The 24797-nt window shown below is 48.8% G+C and overlaps 1 protein-coding gene across 3 annotated transcripts in view; it reads right to left on the reverse strand.

The window, feature by feature from the left end:
- GYPC (glycophorin C (Gerbich blood group)) overlaps positions 1-23126 on the reverse strand; it is a 42562-nt gene extending 19436 nt beyond the window's left edge. Inside the window, exons 1-2 of one of the 3 annotated variants that reach the window (XM_041739653.1) lie at positions 22139-22770; positions 319-390 (exon numbers count right to left, since the gene is read on the reverse strand). In XM_041739653.1, coding sequence (XP_041595587.1) covers positions 319-390; positions 22139-22175 — 109 coding nt within the window. In that variant the 5' untranslated portion in view covers positions 22176-22770. Of the gene's footprint in view, positions 1-318; positions 391-22138 lie in introns of all 3 variants that reach the window. The other 2 variants (XM_041739654.1, XM_041739652.1) reach the window with 2 other exon arrangements.
- Positions 23127-24797: the final 1671 nt, after the last annotated feature.

The raw sequence follows: 24797 nt of genomic DNA on the forward strand, positions 1-24797 counted from the left end.
TAAGCTGGATCAGCATTTGAAAGGGAGGGTACATTTTGACCTACATATTGGGAGTGTATTGTTTGGGGCAATGATGAAGAGAAGGGCAAATGCACATCAACACACTCTTCTAAGAAATAATCTCAAAGTGATTGAGGAAGGCATTGTGATGCACCGGGAGTATGGATTGTGGTACCGGAGAGGTATGGCCATAGGTCTTGGCTCCTGAGTCCCACATGCAAATAACCCTCTCTAACCCTCAGCTAACTCGCCAATATAGAAGGATGCACCTGCATAGATCCAAGAAAGGCAGTGCGAACACATGCAAGCTCTTCTTACCATTCCCATTTATTTGAGCATAGCTCCTGCACACATGTGTGCACACATATATGGCCCCTGGATCCAGGGCCCCTATGGGGGAAGCAGAGGGAGATAGTTTCGGTGACTTGAGGGGTAGGGAGTACTTGTTTATCTCCTGGGATAGTTGGGCGTCCAGACACTTCTCACTCGCTGTTAGCCCTCCTTTGTCGTCTGGGTATCAGGGCAGGAAAGGGGCTTTAGGAAGTCACCAATTTACCTCATTTTGCATCCAGCACCAGAACCAGGAAGCTGGCTGCCCAGAATCAAGCCCTTGTGCTGTCTTTGTGCTTGGGGAGGAAAAGCCATTTTTCTTCACTGCTCCCACCCCATCACCCCTTCACCCCATCCTCCCACTGTGTTTCTGGCTGATGAAGACACTCTATAATACATCTCAATCCATCACCTTGGCACACTCCTGTTCTGTTTTCCCAGCCCCCCGTTCAGGTCTTGTGATTTATATTTCCCCAACATTAATCTTTTAAAAGCAAAGAAGCTATAAACACATACATAACTCTTCCTCCTGTCAGTTGAAATCCCATGACACAAATCAACTGCCATCTAAATTAAATGTTTCTTTCACAGTAAGTGATAAATGCCCTGGGGACCAATCAAGAAAGCCAACAAACTTAGACTTTGTTTCACTTTGGAATTTTGCAGGTAGTGTGGTTAAAGTCCAATAAAGGGTTATATCTCATGACCAGCAGAAAAGGTAAATTGGATGCTTTAGTACAACTGATATGGACAGGGGACTTTGTGTATCTTTCCTCATCAGGGATTTTAGCATTTCAAATGCAGGGTTGAAATCTAACACATAATCTTAAGGGAAAAGGGTAAGTACAGACAAAATTTACTATTCTATCAGACTGATATACTACTTTCTTAAGCAAACCAAATAACAGAATGAAAACAGAGTTACCAAAAGAGACATCAACCTGTTATAGGGTTGGATCTGTTTAAGGAGTTAGGATTAGGGCTCCCACATATGCCAGATAGTCTAAGTGTAGATTTCAAATAATTTTATCCTTTTTAGTACGGATGGTTTCATATTTTTAAAAATGCAATTTTTAATTCTATGTCTATTAAATAGATGTTTTTAATTTTTTTGGGAAATATAAAAGCTATGTTTTTAGGAGAAGGAAGGAGATATATGAATGGCTAAATCTAGTACATATCTTGAGTTTATTTTCCTCTCTTCCTTTTCCATGTCTTATTACTTCTTCCACCATCACTATCATATTCAATATCATTAATAAACTTAATTATTCATTTCATTATGGGAAGTAGAGAGTCTTTTTTGAGAGAGAGAGAGAGAGAGAGCAGAGAGCATGAGTGGGGGTGGAGGGGCAGAAGGAGATGGAGAGAGAGACAGTGGTGGAGCCTGACACTGGGCTCCACTTCATGATCCTGAGATCAGGACCTGAGATCCTGAGATCAGGACCTGAGCCAAAACCAAGAGTTGGATGCTTAATCACCTGAGCCACCTAGTTGCCTCCAGGAAGTAGAGTCTTAAAGGTCAGGCTGTGTCTTCTACTGTAGGCCATGAGCAGGTGAGAGATTAGGGAAAAGGAGATTCCTAGAAATTCTCAAGTAGTATAGGGATGGAGAGGAGAGTGTTTTCTAAGTTTAGAAGAGCACCTGGAAGCCACTGAGAAAAGACCAGAGTCACAATGAGAGACAGACAGCAGAGGGGTATGGGTGTGTGGTGGTGGGGGGGGTCCAGCAAGTCATACTTGACAAGTTGAGGGTTAGAGAGTTTCAGGTTCTGACAGGAGTGTGTTTAGAAGAGAATGAGATAGTGTGATAGAAAAGGTAGGAAGGTAATGAAAAATGATTCATTATATTGTATTAAAATATATATAGTTAATGAATAACTTCCATAATTATACAATTATGTTATAATTATGTAAAATAAATTATTATAAAATAAATACATCACTTAAAGTGTAAGATGTGTTTCAGATTTTCAAATTTATGTAAAAAATAGCTTTTTAGCTATTGTGGGAGGTATCCGTGTATGGATGGAATGAAGGAGTAAGAAGGTGATCTTGAAAATGCTTAAGGGCAGCCCCGGTGGCTTAGCAGTTTAGCGCTGCCTTCTGCCCAGAGCGTGATCCTGGAGACCAGGGATCGAGTCCCACGTCAAGCTCCCTGCATGGAGCCTGCTTCTCCCTCTGCCTGTTTCTCTCTCTGTCCCTCTCTCTCTTTCTGTCTCTGATGAATAAACAAAAATCTTTAAAAAAAAAAAAAAAGAAAGAAAAAAAGAAAATGCTTGAAATAAGGATGCTTTTTAAAACTAGGAGTCCTCCATCTATACAGAGAGCTTTGCACCCAGGCACCTGGCCTGGGAGTTAAGGCATTGAATATGTGGGCTCCTTCAAAGCAGGAGCCTCTTGTGTGTGGTTCTCAACTCTGGCTACATATCAGAATCACATGCAACCCTTTAAAAAACACCCATGTCCATGTCCCGTCTTCCCAGGGTTGCCAGATAAAATGCAGTTAGGAACCAGTTACATTTGAATTTTTAGACAAACAACAACAAATTTCTTGGTATAAAAGTATGTCCCAAATTTTGCACATCAGCTCCATGGACTGTTTGGTTCTTTGTCAATTCATCAGATAGACTGGGAGTGTTCTAAGGGAGATACACCTGGAGGAGAGCTCTAGGATCTCCTGGGCCCAAGCCCAGAGCCATAGGCACAAGCTATGAATTCTCACATTATTATCTCACATGTTCACATGTCTTCTGCTTGTCCCACGCGGGCCCATTTTATGTCACAAGGATTCTATTTCACACATCCAGGCTTTGGCTCATGTTGTTCCCTGAGATATCCACTTCACCTGGCCTACCTGGTGAACAATGTCTACATGTCAAGGAGGGTATCTGTCCTGACCTCCTAGCGGAAGGGACCTCCCGTTACTAGGTACAAACTCACCAAGTATGTCAAAACAACTCTGGGAGTGAAGGGAGGGCCATGGCATCTTCATCTCAGTATCCTAGCATTTTTGCAAGATGCCCTGCACATAGTAAGTCAGTGGCCATCAAAGCTTACTGAGAGAAAGTTCTTCTCAGCAGACCAGATTGAAATGCAGAAGGAAAAAATCATCCAGAAGAGAGGTTATGAAAGCAGGAGTCTGCAGTGATTGCTAACCCAACTAAACTGAGCACCTCTTAGGTGCTAGGTGGTAAAACTATCTTTTGCATTTGTCTTTCCACCTGGCACAGAACTTTTGCATACACTAATCCTTTGGCTAATCATTACAGAATGATTATCAGTGATGGTTCGGCTGATTCCAGGAAGGAGATGGGAGGCGTCCACCTTTGTTTCCCCCCAGCCCTGGGTACCCTCCTGCCCTTCCCTTGAACTGTCCTTTATCTAGCTCATCAGGTTTTGTCAGCCATGAGATCTGAGAGTTGTTCAGTTCTCAATATTCCAGTGATAATCACAGGCTTTGAGCTCAGTCTCCATGTCAGGGCACACCACCAGCACAGTCCCAACCAGGGGATTTGAGTCAGGAACTGCAACTTTCCCTCAGGTCTGCTCTGATGGAGCCACCCTGGAATATTTTCTGGAGGCTCAGGCCTCACTCCTGGACATTCATCTTCCTGGCCAACTTTAGGTGGCCACTACCTCTATAGAAGCCTCTAGTCCTTAGCCACCTTGCTAGGAGGCCCCTGCCAGAGGCTGCTGTGTCTGCCTTGTCTTGGAGAGCCTTTCAGATTCTGTTTGCATCCATGTGCCTCAGAGTCTGGGGCGGGGGACGGGGGGCAGCTGGAAGTACGTGGGGCCCATGCCACTGCTTTTTATGGTGTGTTCCGTACTGGGAATTCACTTGCATCTCTTCTACTCATGATGCTTCTCTCGTTCAAAACCCACTGTCATGGGACAGACACAAATCATGAGTACTTCTCATTAGCTGAAACCCCCCAAACAACATTGCCAATAGCCATTTCCAATCCTGTTTTATATATATGAAAAGACTGAGTCTCAGAGACATGATCAGTTGCCAAGGACAGAGCCAGGATTCAAACCCAGACCTGAGCTCAAGGGCTTAGTGTTGGCCACTCCCTCCAGCCTGTGGCCTTGCCCCCCAGTGTAGTGCTGAGTCTGGTGGTGGAACGCTAGTGACCAGTGATGGTGATTCCATCCATGAAGCTCGTGTGCTCCTGGCAGGGGACTGGACCCTGAGGCTCAGTGAGGCGGGAATGACCAGCCTACCTTAGAGGCACAACAGCTAAGTCTAGAGAGACAATTGCTCAAAATCAGTCTGCTAACCCAGTCGTTCCTACCCTAAAGATGAGAAGTTTAACAGCTTAGAGGAAAAGTAGTTAACTTTTGAAGGTAAAATTGGCTGCCCTCCAAAAGGAGTGTGTGTGTGTGTGTGTGTGTGTGTGTGTGTGTGTGTGAGAGGGGGGGGGTGGGATAAGTCTTTGATCTTCTTCAGATTGGAGCTCACAGGATGGAAGGAAGAAGGCAACCTGAATTTTTGGGGCAGCAAACCTGACTTCAAACCTAACCACACCACAGGAAATAAAATACCTTAACTTCTTGGTATTTTATTATTTTATTATTAATTTCTTCCCTCTCCTCAGTGTCTGATCGAAAAAAATGGGGACAGCTGTATGCCCCCCAGGGGAGTCCGAGTGGTCTCAAACCACAGATGTACTCCTGATATGTCCACGGGAGGTGCCAGCTCCCACCACCATGTCCAAGTCCCCCAAACTCCCTATCAACCTCTTCTCCATCAACCCTCCCTGTCAAAGCCTTTCCCCCAATTGTCCCCCATTAGGTCCTGTTGCCTGTGGCCACTGGAAATTTGTTTGGTGCTTAAGAATGGAAAGAAGCTTCCTGGGCCTCACTGCTCCTGTTTCTGAGGGGTGGGTCCTGGCATAGGTCTGAGAACGCAGCTGGTGAGTGGCTGGGCCCAGACCCACTTTATCAGCCCCAGGCCCACCAGGCAAGGCACCAGATCTCCCTGCAGCTGTCTGATAAAAGGCTCAGCGCTGCTTTCTTACCGCTTACAGCCTTATCAGAGGCGGGCCTGGGTGAAAGTGCCATTCCCCTCAGCGTGAATAAAGGGGAGGGAAACGGGCCCCCAGAAGAAGCATAATGTCCTTGCATTCAGACACAGTCAAGTGGGCCACCTGCCTGAGTCTGCAGGACAAGGCACCACAGGCTCCCCTATGCAAGAGCGAGGTGGGACCCTCGTGCCCACTAGGTCTGAAGCTTACAGAGACTGAGCTCAGTGAGGGTGTGTGCTGCATCTCAGGTCTCCTGACGTGTGTGTGTGTGTGTGTGTGTGTGTGTGTGTGTGTGTTCGGGGGAGCAGGCAGGGCTTATGCATAAAGCATTGGTCTCCTTAGAACCGTAGCACATAAAGCGCATGTGCCATAAAGAGGAGCAAGCTGCCGGCCTGTGCATGAGCCTGGCAAGTTGCAGAGGTTGTGGGATCGAGTAACACATGAATCGTACTGCGGGCTCTACCATGTGCTCTTGTGTGCCTTGACACAGACTAGATCTTTCCCAGGAACACTCAGGATCCTGAGTTGTATGAGGACCCTGGCTCCTCTTCTAAGCATGTGCTAACAGCACAGTTCCTCCTGCTGGGCACATGAACAGCCCACCCTGGCACCGTGGCATAGAGAGAGCTCGATAAATGCCAACGCCCTCTCCACACTCCTCCGTACCAGGCTGCGAGAGGACGGAGTGAGATAGGGAATGTGAAGAGCCTCACTGGGTGCCAGTGATTCCAAGCACAAACAGTTGCCCAGGTGGCTTCCAACAGGGTCCTCAGGTGGAGAGAAGTCAGTCACCTCCTTAGGAGCTGGATTCTCATGCTGGGATCACATTACCTGAGGGAAGAAGGCACACAGGATGAACTCCTGTGTCGGGGTTTAAGTGGCTTTGGTCACTTGACTGAACTGCTGGCTGGACTTGCTTTATCAGGCTAAACAGCGAAGTGTGCAAATACAGAGCAGAGGCAAATGGCCCCTCAACATCCTTCCCATCCTTAGGAACCTGGCTGCTTGTGCCACCTGCACGGGCAGGGGCAGTCCTGCTAATTGCTATCTTGCACATGGTGCTGGGAGTGGCGAGCGGGGAGCCTGGGCTCGAACCGGAGCCGGTCTCTTCAGTTCTCTGATTTCCAGGAGAAGGAGCCTGCGTTTCTGGGCTGTGCCTTCATTCTGCCATGAAAGCCTGGGTAAGGCTGAACATGGTACGAAGTCCTCCTTGCCCAGCAAGGTGGCAGCGTGGACCCCGGAGCAGCAGGACAGCCACCCTTGTCCACACTCTTTCCCCGTTCTCTTCTCCACCTCCTTCTAGGCCAGACCTTTCACCTCAGGGGACAAGGTTGCTGCTCTGTGCTCTCTGTTGGGTTGGTACCCTCAGGGCTTCCGTGGATGCAGAGACACAGGTGACGGGCTGATCCACATCCCTTTGCTCTGAGTTGCTTCAACTGAATGCCCGAGTGCCCTGTGAACTGCAGATGCTTGGGGCTCCAGGGCCCTGCACTCATACACAGCCCTTCAGAAAACCTTCAGACCCAGAAGATGCAACTAGCAATTTCTGAGAGGCTTCCAGAAGCTGGCCTCTGTGTGTGCACACATCTGTGCACTCAACTGAAGCATCACCTACCGTCTTCTCCCCTCCCACACGCTCTCTCCACATGCCATGGCTCACCCAGGGCTTCCCTCTTAGTCTTTTCCTGGAGCATTAGCTGGAATGCTCAAGGGCTCCTCTCTCAGGGTCAGGAGCATTATGAGGAGGTCTGGAGGCCCCAAGACTCAGGAGGGATGGTAAACTCCTGCTGCTACAACAGGTGCTGGGAGACAGTCCCACTGTCTATCTCACCTGTCTGGCTTCATCTCCTTCTTACCATTTCCAACCCTTCTCCCCCAGTCACACTGCCTCTTGGCTGTTCCTTGATCGGGCCAGGCCTCCTCCTACCTCAGGGCCTTTCTACTTGCAGTGCTCTCTGCCTATTTTGTCTCCTGTCAGATATTCCCATTTGACTCCCTGGCTTTCTTTGGGTCTTTCTCAAACATCATCTCTCCCAGTGAAGACTTCTCCGGCCATGCTCTTTAAAATGGTGCCTCCCTCATCCCTTGGCCTTCCTTATCTCCTTTCTTGACTTGATTTTTTTCTCTAACACTCAGCACCATCTGATTTACTGAGCATTATCCCCATGTGTCTACTGTCTGTCTGTCTAAGCTTCATAGAATATAAGCTTCCTTCTGTGATTACTGATTTTTTTTTTAAATTACTGCTGTTTTGTTCACTGTCATATCCTCAGAACTTCCAACAGGGCCTGATACACAGTTGGTCCTCAATATGTGGTTATGCAGTGTGATTCCTGGTCTACTATGGTATGAGTGGCACAGGCAAAGAACATGGATATAGACTCAGGATGCCTGAACTTGGATCCACCATTTTATAACTGGTCAAATGTGGTCACACCTTTCAGTATCCAGCTCTAATCTGAAAAGAGAGGTGACAATGTCTCAAGGGATTAAGAGGTTTCAGTAAGGTCTGGGGCAATGCACCCGGCCCAACACTTGCCATGTGGAGAGGTATCCCTCTTCCTTGCCTCGGCTATGGGTGAGAAGTACTGAACTCAAGAGGTGAGCTGGCTGGGCTGGCCCCTTAGCTGTAGATACCAGGGGGAGCCTGTCTCATGTCCTGCCTTCCCTCTCACCCTGTCAAGGTGAGGTGAAGATTCTCCGCAGGGCGGCAGCAGAGTCCTGAGTGCCTGACAGAGGGGTGATTGGAGGACAAGAGACAGTGAAGACTATGAGGGGCCTCTCTCCTTGGTGGTGGTGGTGTGGGCACTGGAAGATTAAGTGATGGGGACCAAGGCACTTTGTGTGATCCCAGTGTGGCCCCCACACTGGGCTGATGTCTGATGTCTAGTCCCTGACCTTGACTGCAGGTCTTTCTTCCATGGCCTCTCATCCATCAGTGGGGTGGTTATAACCCCAGAGAGAGGGGCAATGGGGTCCAGGTGGGCTCAAGGCCTGGAATTTGAGCCATAAGAGATTCTCCTGTTGGTTTAATTCTAGAGCTGGCAAACTTTTTTGATAAAGTGCTCCATGGTAAACAGTTTAGGCTTGGAGGCCTGGCTATATGGTCTCTGTTACAAAAGAAGCAGTATGGACGCTCTATAAACGGATGGGTACAGCTGCATTCCAATAAAACTTTACTTATAAAAACAGGTGGCAGGCTGGATTTGAGCCATGGGCCTTGGTTTGTGGGCTCCTGGTTTAAGTCTCCGTATCCTTGAGTCTCTCTCCTCCTGCTCAGGCTAATATTTACTGAGTATCTGCCCCACGCTAGGCCTGGACCTTTATCTACATCTTCTCATTTAAGATGCCCACAGGGAGGGAGCCACTGAGTAGCCACGTTGCATCTTGAACAAGGTCTGTCACACTGGAGGACGGAACTCTCACCTGTGCAATGATTCGCTGTTTGAATGCAGGCACGCTGTCTGCTGCCATGGCCACTTTCTACAGATGGCAGAATCTGGTGGCACCTGGGGCTCACTGCATCCTGGACATCCAGGGTGGATGTGGGTGGGGAGTACACAAGCATCAGGGACACAGGGGCCAAAGGGGGTGAGATCACTATCCCAAGGCGGTCCTCATGGCTTAGTGGTGGAGCCAACAGTAGCTGGCAAGGTTGCATGCATGGGGTGCAGTCCTGTCTCTTGAGTTAAACCTTGCACAGGTCAAAGCCTTCTGTGCCTCTGAGGACAGTGGACTGGGCCTCTCTGACTTGGTTCTGGGCACACCTTCTCTGGCCAATTGCACTGATTGTCCAGGCCTTTGTCACAGAGGGACGTTCCAGGGACTCCTGAGTCCCTGGGGCATTGGTTCCCAGAGCAGGATAAAAGGCCACAGCTGGCTACACGGTGAGGGTTTGGTGCAGGGAGGCCAGGGGAGGGGTGGGCAGTGTTCTGGCCCAGTCAGAGAGAGGGCTTGTCGGCTCAGGAGGAGATAACATAAACTGAGACAGAGGAGAATGCCGCCCTGCATTCCCTCCCCCCTGGGGAGAGCCCTCTCTGGAGCTCAAAGGAGAACCATCAGGGACCCTGGAGGCAGGAGGCAGGGCAGGGAGAGGTCAGCCTTTTATCTGCCCAGTCAGACTTCTGTTCCCACAGCCCCTGGACAAGGAAGGCAAGATAAGGCCAGGAACTCAGATAATTGTGCCTCCAAGGCAGTGCAACCTCAGAGTTCACTTATCCCAAAAGCACCACCCTAGAAACAGAGGGAAGACAGAACAGTGAAGATGGGCAGGCAGAGACCAAAGCAGCAGGAAATAAATGGCCCAGAAGTGCTCTTGAATGGGAAACCCAGCCTCAGGGTGTCTGAACTTTGAAGGAAAACTGTGGATTCAGTTCCCCACTAACTGCCCTCCCTTCTGAGATGAATTTTGACTTTTTCCAGCATTGTTTTCTCAGTGAATGACAAACATCTTTCCCTCAAATGAGTCCTTTAAAAATAGCATGTTCCAAGAGGTCTTTTCAGAAGGTCCATGATTCTTAAATAGGAAATGTCCTAGGGGTAATCACCAGAGCCTAATATAAGGAAAAGTACTTAAACAGTCCACTTGAACCAACTTTCTTCCCTTCTTCCTCTGAAAGAAAACTTTGTTCTCCTAGGAAACTCCCCATTTTCTGCACATAGGAATACTGGTAGTGCGCAGGGGTTAAAAGACAACCCAGGGGTCGGACGCCTTGGGCTAAAATCACAGCCCTGCCACTCATAGCAATGTCCTGTGTCCTGAAGATCTGAGTGCTACCTACAGCACCCCCCCCCACACACACACACAGTGACAGATGGTGCCTAATGCTGAGTATGACCAGCAAATATTTGTTCAGCTCTTCAGACAGGCCAGATACCCTGGCCTAGCAGGGTGCCTCATACATTTACATGATATTTTTCCTTTTTACCTTCTGCAATTTATCTTTACTGAAGTAATTCCCCATAGTTGGGACATTCTCAACAATCAACCTTGATCGCTGGCAACTTTTTTTTTCAAGCACAAAATCTTAATCCAAGATAAAATTATCTCTAGTTAAGTAGAAATTCACCATCATTTAGTACTACCTACCGATATTAACTAATAATAGGTGATAATTTGCATTTGGGGAGCTGCATTACTTTAAGTTATTCTTTAGATATCCAGATACCTATTTAGCTATTTCAGTGAATAATCACAAGACATAGGCAATTTGATCTGCAACCTGAATTCATGTGATAAGAAGTTTCTCCATAGGAGGATTGGTTGCTTTTTTTGTTGTTGTTAAAAATGTGTGTCTTGCAGCTCCAAGAAGCCCAACAATGCTTTGAGGGCAGGGATCTTGTCTTATGCTTTATTTGTCTCCTCCTTAATTCCCAGGACAGATGATAGGATGTGTGGTTTCTACTGATGAACCAGGAGCGTATATGGTAGTTAATAAAAATTTGTGCATGAATTGCTTTCATAATGGCCTCTTCTGTCCAGTTTCCTTTCCCACTTTTCAGAGTTTCTTCATGGAGTCTGAGAATAAGGGTTCTGAAGTTTGATAAGAACTGTCCTCATGGAATTGATTGGTAAAGTGACTGACAGCTGGGCATACGTTACCGTCTGGCTATAGGCAAACAGCCACAGGGAGAATATTTTATGGCTTCATGTAATGGGAACATCTACGATGGAAAGGTCCCCTGAGATCCAAGCTCTCAGGTATCATCACTGACAACCAACAGTGACTGGATGTCAATAAACCACTCTGGCTTAGGCACCAGGTACTGGGCAGCAGGGAGTTTGCAGACTGGTTACATGAAGCCCTCAGGGTCCAGCAATAGCTTGAGAGTGAACCATCATCACAAGGAGCCCTTAGAGTGTGGTCACCTGCATCTTATCCTGAACTCGACTACATCAGATAGGCTTTCATCTGTTTTATATTTCCAGACTTCATCCAAGAATTTGTTTTATGGAAATGTCATTTCTGCGGAAAGAAAGTGCAATGGAGATTTATAGCCTGTGACACCACTTTGTGGTGTTTGTATGTTTGGGGTGGAGACCCCAGGTGAAAATTACTTCTTTTAGAATTTCAGGGATACACGACCTTTACTCCAGAGGGGACCTTGCAAAGGTTGCATGCACCTGAGCCCGGTGTGACCAGAGGCCTGAGGCGTGTTTTGAATTCCTTTGCCCTCTGATGTTTTTGGGTTTTGCTCCCCAACTAGGCTAAAGATCTTTTGAAGACAGGATCCGTGTCCCCTGTATCTCCTGTGTGGTCCTTTGCACACAGGTGGTGCTTGGTGGATCAAAATCAAAGATTCTGGTGCATCAGATTGAATTATGGTGATCTGAAGGTGGTGCTCTGGACTGGATTCACCAGCAATGGATAGAAAGCTCAAGGTGCATGGCTTGTGTCACCTGCTTCCCAAGGGATCCCTGAAGACTTGGAACTTACAAAGAGACGCCAGATGAGGGGATAGGCTGGGAATGAAGAGGGGGTTTACAGGGGTCAAATCTGGAAACCGGTCCTGAATTTAACCACTGGAACATATATGTGCTGCATGGATAACCTGCCAGAGGGAAGCCTGCCTTTATTAATGGACTTATTAATAGATTGTTGTCTTTGTTAATAGACTCTGGATGGGCTCAAGGGGCAGGGGAGGCATGAGAGAGGCTATCCTGAGCCCAAACCCCAAATAACCAAAACAAAACTTGTTGACTTCTTCAGACCTGTGTGGCCCTGTCTGCCACATGAAGGGGGTGGTTAAGGGGATCTGGCCTGAACATTGCACTGACCTCAGATGAGATCACAGACAGAAGAGGCTTCGAGAAGCAGAACACACTGCCCATATGCGGGTGTACTACAGAGATACCAGACTGAGGCAAAGACATGGGAACAGGGTCTGAAAACTGGTGGCATAAGAAAGTTTCAAAAGCACACCCGAAGCCAAAGATGCTGAGGGCAGCACTTCCCACATCTGTTTCCAGCTATCTCTGTGAGATCAGTAGGACCCATAGACTAAATGCCTATTCGCCCTGCCTCACGCCAAACGAGGTAGCACCCAGGAGAGCTTCTCCTTGCCTTGAACCTTGCTGTGACATGAGTCTATTGCTGAGGACTGCAAGGCAGTGGTAAGGGGCTTATGTGTGTGCATGCTGTGTGCACCTGTGCATGTATATGTGCATGTGTGTGTGTGCACATGCGTGTATGTCGAGGTAGAGGAGAATGTAGGGCCAGTGTCAAAGTTTCTTCCTTTTGGTGGCCCTGCAGTCCCAGCATCAGCTCCTCAGCATCACCCCCATTCTGTCCCCCACTTAAGAACCTGAGGAATGAGTTTCTGTGGAATAAACAGTGCACTCCCAAAGCAATCAGAGAGCTGTGTCCCAGTCTTACTCCATCTACTACCCTGGCTGTATGAATTCTTTTTGGTTTTGTATGTGTGTATGTATGTGTGTATGTATTTAGGCTGTATGAATTCTTGTTAGTCGCTTAGCTTCTCTGAGCTTTATTTCCTTTCAAAGAGAGAGAGAGAGGAGTAGTCTCTCTTGCATGGCGATGGGGAAGAGAATGAACATGCCTGGCAAACTGTAATACACAACGCAGTAACAGTCCTGTGGTTTGAAATATTTTAACAAAGGACAAGATTTCCAGCCCAGGGTGGTTCTGTGGTGGAGGCATTCCAGGAATTGGCTAGGAATTGGTGGGTTCTTTATTCTCTCCCGGTGCCCTTGCAGTGAACCTGAGAGGCAGCTGCCCATTGCTTCTCAGGGGAAAGTGAGACCTGTGTGTGGGTTGGTCTGGGCAGGCAGGGCTCCCACAGTCACAACTTGGCCCTTGTGTGCCACTATGGGCATTTCACTAGCAGCTGCTGGGCCAGCAGGTGTGGGCTTGCAGAGGAGGGTAGAGCTCACCACAAGTGGCCTGGGGCGGGTGGATAAAGAAAGGCCTTTTCTTCTGAGGCAGGAGAGTGGCCTCAGGGCTGCACAGAGCCAGGCACAAGGGCATGGGGTCCTGGGCCACCCCTTCCCTGCATCCCAGAGGTGGAGGGAGATACACCTAACTCAAGGCTGGACAGTGCCAGTGTACACAGTGAGGACCCAGGCACACAATCTCCTGACCCTCAGTTTCCATCTTTTTAACCTGGAATCTACATCTGTGCAACTTCTTCAGGATAAAGCAAGGTATATCCATGTATATCCTTGCTGGGTATGCAGTAGAACAGAGTGGGCACTCAGCAAGTGCTCTTCACCACCACACCCCACAGGTGCCCTGAAGATCCACACCATCTGGAATGATTGGTGCGGCCCCACAGGCTCTTCTTGCCCCCACTCGGCCTTCCACCAGCCCCTTACTGCCCTGACTCCATCTCTCTCTCTGCTCAGATCTCTCTCCCCACTGCCTTCCAGCTGCCACCTGGCTGCCCCATGAATATCTCCAAGTTACCTCAGCTCTAGAGAGAATCTCCCTACACCTTTCTTCTTGGTCTTTACATATATAATTCTGCAGTGAACATGAACTGTTTCTGTAATAATGAAACAGGGTAAAGAAAACTTACTTTTAAAAAAAATCTTGAAGTGAAGATCAACCTTAAAAAGCCAAGAGAGTAAGAGAAAAAGAGAAAGAGAGAGAGAGAGAGAGATGGGGAGGGAGAGAGAGTGAGTCCTGGCTCCCCTCAAGCATTTACCTTTGAGAGATTCTCCCAAGAGCAGAGGTAAAGGGCAGGCACAAAGCAGTCACTGCAGCTGCGCAGTCCAGGGGCCCTGCTGGCTTAGGCAGGACTGCCAGGGGAGGGCGTGAGGAACCCAGGTAGGCACCGAGGCAAAAGTGGTCGGAGTGCCAGGAGCAGGACAGAATCTAGTAGGGAGAATGGCAGCACAGGAGCCAGTGGGTACCCGGCCCCTTGGCCTCAGGTGTCCCGAGCCAGGCAGAGATGATGCAGGGTGACCCATTTGGGTCTTGAGTGCTTTACCTTATGGATCCCCTCTCCGCCAAAATATTAAAAGTTGTATTTTATAGCAGCATCAGTCTAAAGACAAATGTAATATTTAGTATGAAAAGTTTGTTTTTTTTTCCTTTGGATTTTAAAAGAAGCACTCATTTTTGTGCTTCTTGAAAAGCAGCATGGATCTTAAGCACTTGCCTACTGTACATGTTAGCCCTGGCTGATCCCTTCCTAGAAAAACCCGCTATCGGCGAGCGGGAGTGTGAGGGGTCGGCTGTGGCTCTCTGCAAGTCACGTTGGTTGCCTCTTGGGTTTCAGTATCATCATATGCAAAACAGAGATAAAAATACCTCCCGTGGGGCAGCTAGAGGGTGAAATGAGATAACTTACAGGAAGTGAAGCCTACCTCCATCCTTTGAGTCAGGGAGACAGTCACCATAAGAGGAGAGTAGGTCAGATAATGTACAGAATTTGTACAAAAGGGAAAAAGAGATTGTGAAATTAAAAAAAAATTAAAAGATTACTCAGGATTTTCAGCCATAGCTGAAATTAATTCACTAAAATGAGTGATTTGGGTAGAAGCTGATGGAGGGCAGTTCAAATGACAAGTCAGTCCCAGGGCCCAATCAGAGAAGCAAGGCCCGGGTTCCCTGTAGGAGTTCAGGCGTGGGGTGTAGGCTGGAAAAGGGGGTGGAGGGAGTCCTCCCAGGAGAGAGGAGAGCCCAGGCCTTAAGAAGCACCTTGGCAGAGTCCTGGCTGTGGACCTGGATGAATGGCCAGATTGAGGAAAAGAAAGAAATGAGCAGCGAGGGAAGGCACTGAAAGGTGGCGGGTGAGTCATGAAGTGGGTTCCACGTGCTACAGGTCAGAGTGAACAAGGAGTGCAGGGCAGCAGCGGGAGAGGCCAGTGGGCTGACCCAAGAGGGGCTCTGAGGCCAGGGTGGGGGGAAGGCCGAGGATGTGAGTACGGGGGCCCACAGCACTCTGTGTAAATCAGACATGGGCTGCATTGGTGGGACCTTCACTTTCACTTACTCACTCATTCATTCATTCATTCATTCACTCACTCATTCAGTGTTTTTAAAGAGCCTATCTTCTCCATGGGTTCAGCCAGCTGGACCCCACATGCTCAGCAGGGGCTGGTGTTCAGATGAGGGTAGGGGATCATGGATGGTCCCCCCAAGTACCATGTAAGGAAACTGACTGCAGGGGGTAAGAAGTTTGCTGGAGCCACAACTGGTGCGAGAGGTCACAATGGCCCACATATGTTCTCTGGGCTGCCCTCCCCCTCACTGCACCCCCCTCTGATAGAAGCATGAAGGAGCCCACATATCAGGGGTGGCACCCACAGCTCAGAAGGGAGCAGCTTGACAGCTGTTGCAGAGGGCCTTGCCCTGGCTCTACAGACCTAGGCAGACTGTGCCATCATCTCAGGTGCTGTGTTCAACAAACAAAGACAGAGACTGAGGAACAAGGAGGGAGCTGGACAGGGCGAGCGTGAGCCAGCAAAATCACTTAGAACACAGTCGGGTACTAGTAAGTGGTAGAGAGTAACATGTACCAGCACTATACTAGGAGTTTTATCTAGGGTAATACATTTAATCCTCAGAACAAACCCCTGAGGTAGAAATGATTATGATCCCCATTTAATGGATCAAGACTAGCTATAGAATTTGTGGGGCCCAGGGCAAAATGAAAACAGGGGCTCCTTTACAAAAATTAAGAATTTCAAGACAGGGATTGCAGAGCATTAGCAGAATGCATGTGGGGTCCTCCGAGGTTGCGGGCGGGGGAAGGGGGGACATTTCCCTGCATGATTCCCATGGACAAAGCCAGCCCTGTCCTGGAGGATGGACTAAAATGTGAAGTTTCTCTATTCCAGGAGAACATTTTTCCAAGGGGGAGAAGTGGGAATGCTGGGGCATGGGGACAGTTGGCATAAGCACACCTGAACACCTCTTAAAAATGTGCCTTGTACGTAGAAGTGGGGGCAAGGGGCTCTGGATGTCTGTGTTCTCCGTAAGTGATGTGCTAGTTGGGAGCATCACATTTGAAGTGGAGATAAAAGGCCTCCATCAGGGTATTAGGGGTGCAGTAAGGTGACTTGGTAGCCTTGCCCAGGGCCTGCTCCCATGAGCACCCTGGAGTGCCAGCTTCCCTCTTAGGGACCCAGAATGGTTCTGGGGTGTGTCCAGTGAGCCCCACATAGTATGCCGCCCACAATGTTTTGGCAATAAGAGAAAGAAGGTGTGGCTTTAACTACAGAAGGACTTGGCTAGAAAAGCAGAAATAAGAGAGAATATAATAAAGTGTCATGAAGAGCTATTAATTGTAGTTGTTTTCAATTTCCAGTCTGGTAATTCCAACATCTCTGCCACGGCTGGTTCTGATATTTGCTCTGACTCTTCAAATTGTATTTTTTGCTTTTAGTGTGCTCTGTAGCTTTATTGACAGCCAGACAGGATGCAGTAAGTAGGAGGTACTGCAGTGACGTGGCAGTGGGATGGGGGAAGGGGAGGCGTCCTGCAGCCCTGTGACAGTAGGTCTCTGTCTCTGGTGAGCCTGTACCTTTTGACTGTGAACTTCATGAGTTTCTGTTCTTTTTTCATCCCTTAGGTGGGATGGGATGGGTAGAGTGGGCTAGAGTTGGGTAGATCCCTTCCTTCAGGTGAGATGGGTTCTGATAATACCCCAGCAGGTTTGGGTCTGGTTGACTACGGTTGACCTTTGAACAAAGTAGGCGGTTAGAGGTCCGATCCCCCAAACAGCTGAAAATCCATGTAGAACTTGTGGTTCTCCCCAGAACTTAACTAATAGCCTATTGTGGACCGGAAGCCTTATCGGTAGCACAAACAGTCCATTAACGTATTTTGTGTATTATATGCATTATATATTATCTCCTTACAATTAAGTAAGGTAGAGCAAAGAAAATGTTATTAAGAAAATCATTGGTAAGAGAAAATTAATTTATGGCACTGTACTGTATGTATAAAAAAAAAAGTCTATGTATAAGTGGATCCACTCGGTTCACCCCCGTTGTTCAAGGGTCAACTGTAGCTTGCGCTGAGGCAGGCCTCATTAAGGACAGGTGCTCTGGTCTTTTTTAAGATGCATCCTTTTCCCTTCCTTCCTCTGATGGAAGCTTGAGGGGATTCTCCTCTGCTCTATACTGTGGGAACCAGGTGGAGCTCTAGAAGGTAAACCTCACAGTATTGAGGACCCATGACTGGGTCTCCCTGGAGCTTCTAATTCTCAGAGTTCACCACGCTGAGCCTCCAGCAATTCAGTCAGTCTCAGAGTCACTAATGAGAGAGGGATTAAGATGTCAGGCCACGAGAAAGGGCATGTGGCACTGCCAGGTAAGTGGGCCTTGAGTCCTGCTCTGCTGCTGTCACCCAGGCAACAGGGGCTGTCTATGGGGTAGTGACGACCCCACACGTTTTTTAATCCGGGGGAGTCATGCAAGGGCCTGACCGAGCCCACCCAGACTATGATGGAATCTAGTGTCTTGGCTTTGGCTCCTACTGGCACAAGAGGAAACCCATTCTTGTCAACATCTGCCATTGGCTAAGATTTTGCACATTATTTGTTCTGGAAGAATGTACAAAAATGAAAATGCTTAATAACTAAGGGCAGGAGCCAGCACTTCCTCAGAAGTTCAGATTACATGGAGAGCTCAAGAAAACCCCAGGCAAAGACGTTGGGGTGCTGGAGGAGAATATGAAATAAGAAACAGGGCGGGAATGGCAAAGAGTGAGGTGGTAAGTGCTGGGGCCTGGAGCCCTGTTCTTAGAGTTTGTTTCATTTTGACTTTCTGTCCATTTTAACTTCACTGACCTTCATGTATATACCCAGTTTTGGATCATGAGCTACTGAGTGTATGTTTAAAAGGTACTTCCAGTGTGTGGAATGGACACAGGCCTGGGAGCATTCACCTCTCTGTGCCAGATCCCAAGGAGAGGGCAGTTGGGTCCTTTGGGAGGTCAGGATTTCCAGGAAAGGGACAAATCCAGGAATTTGTTGGGGCTACGCTGTTCCTGGGGCCATGGTGGGTGGTTTTCTAGTATTCAGGGAGGGGCCAGGGAGCTTGGGAGGAATACCTCGTCCTTATGGGATGAGCAGGAGTGAAACAGGCAGGCTGTGTGTGTGTGTGGGGGGGTGTGTGTGTGAACGTGTGTGTACATGTATATGTGTGTGCAGGGGTACCCAGAGAGCACTGGAGTGAAGGTGGAGAGACTGAGCAGTCCAGGCATCAGGAAAGGCCATAAGAGAATGCTCTAGGGGACAGCCTTAGCAGGATGTGGAAGGCAGGGTGAAGGGCAGCAGCTGGCCTGGCAGGCTCAACCACAGAACGGCGGGTGGTGATAGACAGGTTGGAACACAGGCCCCGCTCAGGAACCGTGGGTTGGTTGGTAGGTTCTGAGCATTTGTGCCAAACACAGTTCCTCTGTGTGCAAAGCTACAGTTGTGTTTCCCAGGCACAGCCCCCATGGTGCTGGGTGGTGGAATGCCCTGCTCACATGCACCTCAGGGCCTCCCAGCTGACTCCTGCTGGCTGGGGAGTCTGACAGCCTATGTCCACAGCCTGGCTGTGCCCTCCATGCCTGGGAGCGCTGGGGTAAGCCATCAGTCAGCCATCACCTGGGCCTCCAGTGTTTCTGCTGTAAAACAGTTAAGGCTGTGGAGAGGTGACCCACACAAGGCCCTATTAAAGGGCTCAGCATGTAGTTACTGATATTCTTGTTATATTATCAAAAACAAAACCAGCACCCATCTGTAAGGGAGACTCGAGATTAGCAGCACCCGCAGGCCAGGTTTGCTTTGATAAATTCCGTTAACAACAACAGCCACAGATACCACTATTCCTGGGCATGATGCCAAAGCCTTAGTCTCGTGTTCATGACGTGGCTCGTGGAAAGTGGCTGTTATGATTCCCACTTGCAGATGAGAGAACTGAGACTCTGACATATCGTGTACCTCCTCAAAGCCTGGAAGTGTTGGAGGTGGGACCAGACCCAGGTGTGACTCGATAGCTCTGACTGTGGGGCTCAGGCTGTGCTCTGCCTCCAGGTCACTATAAGAGAGAGGACGTGTCATAACTTCTTCACTGGGGGGTGGGGACCTCATTGGAAATGGGCAAATGCCATGAACAAGTACTTCTCAGAAAAAGAAATGCAGTATGTTGTGGAGGTATGAAAACATACACAATCTCCTCTCTCTCTCAGTCTCTCTCTCTCTCAAATAGATAAATAAATAAAATATTTTTTAAAAATGGGGGCACCTGAGTGGCTCTGTGGGTTAAGTGTCTGACTCTTGATTTCAACTCAGGTCATGATCTTAAGGTCCCGAGATCGAGCCCGGCATCGATCTCTGTACTCTACACCGAGTCGACTTGTCCATCTCCCTTTATTCCTCTTCCTGCTTATGCACACACACACACTCTCTCTCAAACAAATAGATAAATAAAATATTTAAAAAATAAACAGACAAAAACCATGCACAACGTCACTTATAATTACAGAGGCACATTCAGAAGTGGCAACATGTTTTACTTATCAGATTTGCTAAGATGTAAACTGCACAGTGTGAATGATGATGTGGGGGAAAAAGAGTTTCATTGGATACTTAGGTGGATGTTAGAAATCCAGATGACCTCTAAGCGGGCAATTTTTTAGTAGTGACCACCATTTTAAATGTTCATACTCTGTGTCCCAGAATTAAATGTGTGTGTGTATATGTGTGTTTGTGTGTGTGTGCGTGGTTTATCCTAATCATATACAAACACATATATTTACACACATACGTGTAAATGCATCAACCCCACTTACAGGGCTGTAATGGCAGCACTGTGTCTCGTTTAAAAAAAAAAAAAATCAAATAAAGACTCCACGATCTAAATGTCCACTGGTGAAGGAATTGGTCAAATAACCAATTCATTCGTATATTCACACAATTCATACTATGCATCCAGCCCTGAGAAGAATGAGTTAGTCTATGTGATGATAAACTATAATCTTCAGCATATCTTATCTTCTTATGAAAAAAAGGAAGATGAAATAAAACACATAAATAAGTTTCATTTTGTAAAGTAATTGCATGTAGCTATGATACTTCTAGAAAGATTCTCCTAAGTCCATAAAGTGCTCTGGAGTTGGGATGGTATCTCTTTCCGATTATTAACTCTTGATTCATTGCTTAAATTTGTTTTTGGCTTACGCTTGTAGGGCCCGCTGCACTCACAGTCTCTGAAAGGCGTTTGGGTTGGGGCCGCAGAAGGCCATTGGATGTAGGCATATCTGCTACCCAAAGAGGGAAACCGATTCGGCTTGCCAACCTCCCCCTCTGCCTCTTCCTTCTCATTGAAGATGGGCTGGTGTGCTTCCATGTAAGCATGTGCTTCCACAGCGTGCCTCTCATCCCACAGCCCTCTGTTTCCCAGAGCGTGCTGCAAGTCCCCAGAAATAATTGCCCAACCACGGGCACCCTTGGAAAGGTCCAGCTGCTGGCTATGCCAATGCCGTGTGATTCCTCCCGCCCTGGATATCTGGAGCGGTTGAGCAATGGCTGAGATGGAATTTCATTTGGCACTTAATGCAATCCTCTTGGCTTCTGCCAGAGGCAGTGAATTCTATATAAAGTTGACAAACCTGACCATCTCCTTACTGAGCACTGACCCCTTCCATCCGAGGGCAAGGCAGTGGATTTCTGCACATGACTCATTTGCAGTACCTGTGGCATTGGGGCTTATGGGGGTTGGCTGAGGCCAGGGGGATAGGGCAGGCTTGGTGAAGCAGGAGCAGAGGGTCCTCTCCACTGTAACGGCTGCTTCTGAGAAGCAGTCATGAAAACCGAGACCGGATATAGACACATCCTGCCTGAGTTAGCAGCAAGAAAGAGGGCCCCAGGGTTCTCTCACAGCAGAGAGCCTGTGGGAAATCAAGTCCTCAGGGTAATCTGGAATGTGAGCGAGCGAGGGTTGCAAGCCTGGGAGCTCCAGAAGGGCAGTGCGGCCGTTGGTCAAGGTCTGAAACTTGAATCCTAGAGGGGGGTCAGGGGCAGGGGCAGGGGCAGGGCTGGTGGTGAGCAAGCCTGTCCTCTCCAGCCCCTAAATGACAGCCGGTGGGACCTTCACTTCCTCAGTGCCTGTACTGAAATGATCACGGTGGCTCTGCCCTCGACCGCGGCCAGGACACACACACACACAAGTTCACTAGCGCCTAGTGTGAGCTCCCACCCGCTCACAGAAGCACGGTGCAAACCCTAAAGCACCTCAGCTTCCAGATCCAGCCCAGTGTCACATGAGAACAAGGACGCCTGACACTTCTTGGGGCCTGGCCATGTGTCCAGGCCTGTGCTGAGCCCTTTACACACTCGTAATTCTCACAGCCCACAGGAATACCCCATTTCTCTCATTTTGTGGATCATGAAGCTGCTGGAGCTGGGCAGGAGAGGGCCCAGCTTGCCCTAAGCGCCCGGCTGGTAAGGGGCACCCCTGACCCCCAAGCGGGCCCCTGCTGTGCACCCCGGCTGGCTGCGCACCCCCAGGCCCGCTGCCGGCCCTGCCTGCACAGGCTCAAGGGCTCCAGCCCGCACCTGGCCGCAGCCCGCCGTGCTCAGGTGCCGCTGGTGAGGCCGCACGACCACTTGCTGCTGCAAGTCCCCGCAGGGTCGTGCGCCCCGGTCCGGCCGGAGCAGTCGGGGCCGGCGGAGCTTCCGGGGAGTTCGCTCCGGGCGCGCCCCGGGTCCCCCCCAGCCCGGGCACCGCGCGGGGACGCAGAGCGCGGGCGGCCCCTCCCGGCCCCGGGCGCGACCCCGACCCGCCCCGACCCGCCCCCGGGGGCCCCGCGGACTCACCGAAGCGCGGCGGCGACGTGCCATTGAGGCCGCTCATCGCGGAGGGCGCGGGCGGCGGAGCGCAGCGGAGAGGAGGGAGCGAGCGCAGCGCAGGAGGGAGGGAGGGAGGGCCCGGCCTCGGCCTCTGCCCCGCATCCCGGGGCGGGGGGGGGGGCACCTGTTCGCGCTGCTCTGGCGCGGCCCGAGGGGAGGGGCCCCGGCCCCAGATGCGCAGGCTGCATTTCTCTCTTTCTTTCTTTTTTTTTTTTTTCCCTGCAGACTTGGCTGATGGGGTTTCCACCCTCTTCTTTCTTTCCTTTTTTTTTTTTTTTTCAAACACACACGCCCACGTCTGAATTCTTCTCTGTTCCAACTTTCCTGCGCAAGGATCCCAGTTTTCTCACTACTTTTGTGCTCCCATCTGCAGCTACCGCGCTCACAGAGGTTGCTGCAGGGCTCCCCGGTGCACGGGCCGAGAGACCCCCAGATGGGACAGGACGGCCTGCCAGGCCCTGCCAGGCGGGGACCCAACAGGGGCAGAGCCGCGTTTGAACCTTGGCTGCTGCTCCCCCGCCACTTTGGCCTCCAAGGCGGAGGGGGGCTGGTGGCCTGGGAAGTCCTGCAAGGCTGGTCCCGACTCAAGGGCGCTGTCCCACTTCCAGGGCTTATGCTTGGAGGACACTCTTAGAAGAGGGATTGCCTGGACAAAGGCCATGTGACTTATTTGGATGACTTTTGTCTGAGGCTTCCGGACACACTCAGTGGAGTTTGCAATGTGCTTAAGCGGTTAGAAACTTGATGCGGATCTTGGCACCCTGCTTAGTTACATCAAGTCTACCTACATCAGCCAGAAAGAAGGTTACGCTATATGTGACATTTTCTCTCTCCCCTCTCCCCACCGGAGAGAAGGGCAGGGCACTTGAGACCATGTCACCCTTGTTTTAAATCTCAGATCCAAGAGACATCTTGTGCTCCTCCTGTCTGATGGCCACTCCTTCCTATGGGGCTTTGCATTGTTGTTTACTAGAAAGTCCTCCGGTGCCCTGCTGTGACACCCTTCCTGCTCCTGCCATTAAAATTGCTCTGCTGCAGTCCCTGGGCACCATTCCAATGTCTATACAGTGCTTGTGCCCCTGCGAGTGCCACCCACGTGGAACACAATGTAGGGCTGCCCCCTGGAGGTGTGTGGTGCAAACATCTTTCCCAATTCTGGGCTGGACCAACTCCAGACATTATTATTAGGGCTGTTTGACACAGCGGGCAAATGTTCATAATTCTCTTTAGTTAGTTAATAAAGAAACTCACGCCGCTTATAAATCTTTACTGAAACTCCTATGCTGGGCATATATAAGTTGATGTGAGGGGAACTATTCACAAAATGCTCTTGGCCAGACGTGGAAACTTTTGAGTCTCCATTTCTTGGTCTGAAAAATGGGGACAAGAATACTTGCATTCCAGAATTTTGCAGAAGCCATGTCTATAAAATAACAGTGGGACAAACAAGCATTTACTAGAAACGAGCAATAGTTTAGTATTTTGTTTTGTAATACATATAGGTTCATGCTGGCTAAGAGTATTCCCGTATTCAGAGTTCATAAATTAAACAACCTCAATTATCTGAAATGCAGCTGGAGAGCTGGAAAGAAGTCAAAAGAGCCAATAGGTAACCAAAGAATGAGCCCCCAGGTCATTGCGTTTCACTTATAGGAAGACTTCTCAAGGCTCACTGACAGCCAGCTGGCCTTGAGACATAATCAATATGTTTGCTTATGTCATTTCCAAAGAGAACAGGTTAAAAGCACGAGAATGTAACAAGAATTCCTTACAAGGAGGAAGGCAAAAAACTACCCCAAAAAAGATTGAAAGCTCCACAAACTATAAGGTCCGTACAAAAGCAGAGAAGCATTTATTATATAACTAATGCTTCTTGGATCCAGCCATAAGTGGAGGATGTGACTGTACCCTGGGCTGTCAAGGAACCAAGGCTTTGGGGCTCCGTCTGGGTTCGAGTCTTCACTGCCTTCTGTGTGGCTGACCATCGGCATTTTGCTTCACTCTTCTGAGCCTCAATTTTCTCATCCGTGAAATTGGAACAATTTGCAAAGTTAGCTTGCTGCTACTGATACATTAGACAATGATGTGATAGTACAGTGCCTTACTCAGCAAATAGGTTAAAGATACTGACTTTAAGTTACTGAAGACATGAGTTCCCTTCCCTGACAGGCACACTTAGAATAAAGACCCCGAGCCATTCTAAAAAGAAGATAAATAGTGTTCAATGGTGATAGTTCTTTAGCTAGCAGGAAAATACTTGACATATTTTAGAAGATTTAACCATGGGCGTGTCTGATTTTAAAGAAATGAGGAATATTTTAAGAAGGTAAAACAATTATATGAAAAATTAGATTATAGGGTAAGGATGTGACGTTAAGTCACAGAAGTTCAATGGGTCTTTCTCTGACGGATATTTGTTAATGGAGGAGCAAGAGCTCAGCTTTATCTTATGACAATAACACTGTTGTTTCATGTAATTCCCATAAATACCATTAAAGAGAATATTGCCAAGGGTCCATTTTAAAAGTGAGAAGACAGAGGTGAGGAGCAGTGACAAGAATTTATCTGCAGCCAGGACCAGGACTCAGTCCTGGCAGCTCTATCTATAATGTGTGCAGGACATGGC

The sequence above is a fragment of the Vulpes lagopus genome, chromosome 24, assembly GCF_018345385.1.
Source record: "Vulpes lagopus strain Blue_001 chromosome 24, ASM1834538v1, whole genome shotgun sequence".
Taxonomy (NCBI): Eukaryota; Metazoa; Chordata; class Mammalia; order Carnivora; family Canidae; genus Vulpes; species Vulpes lagopus.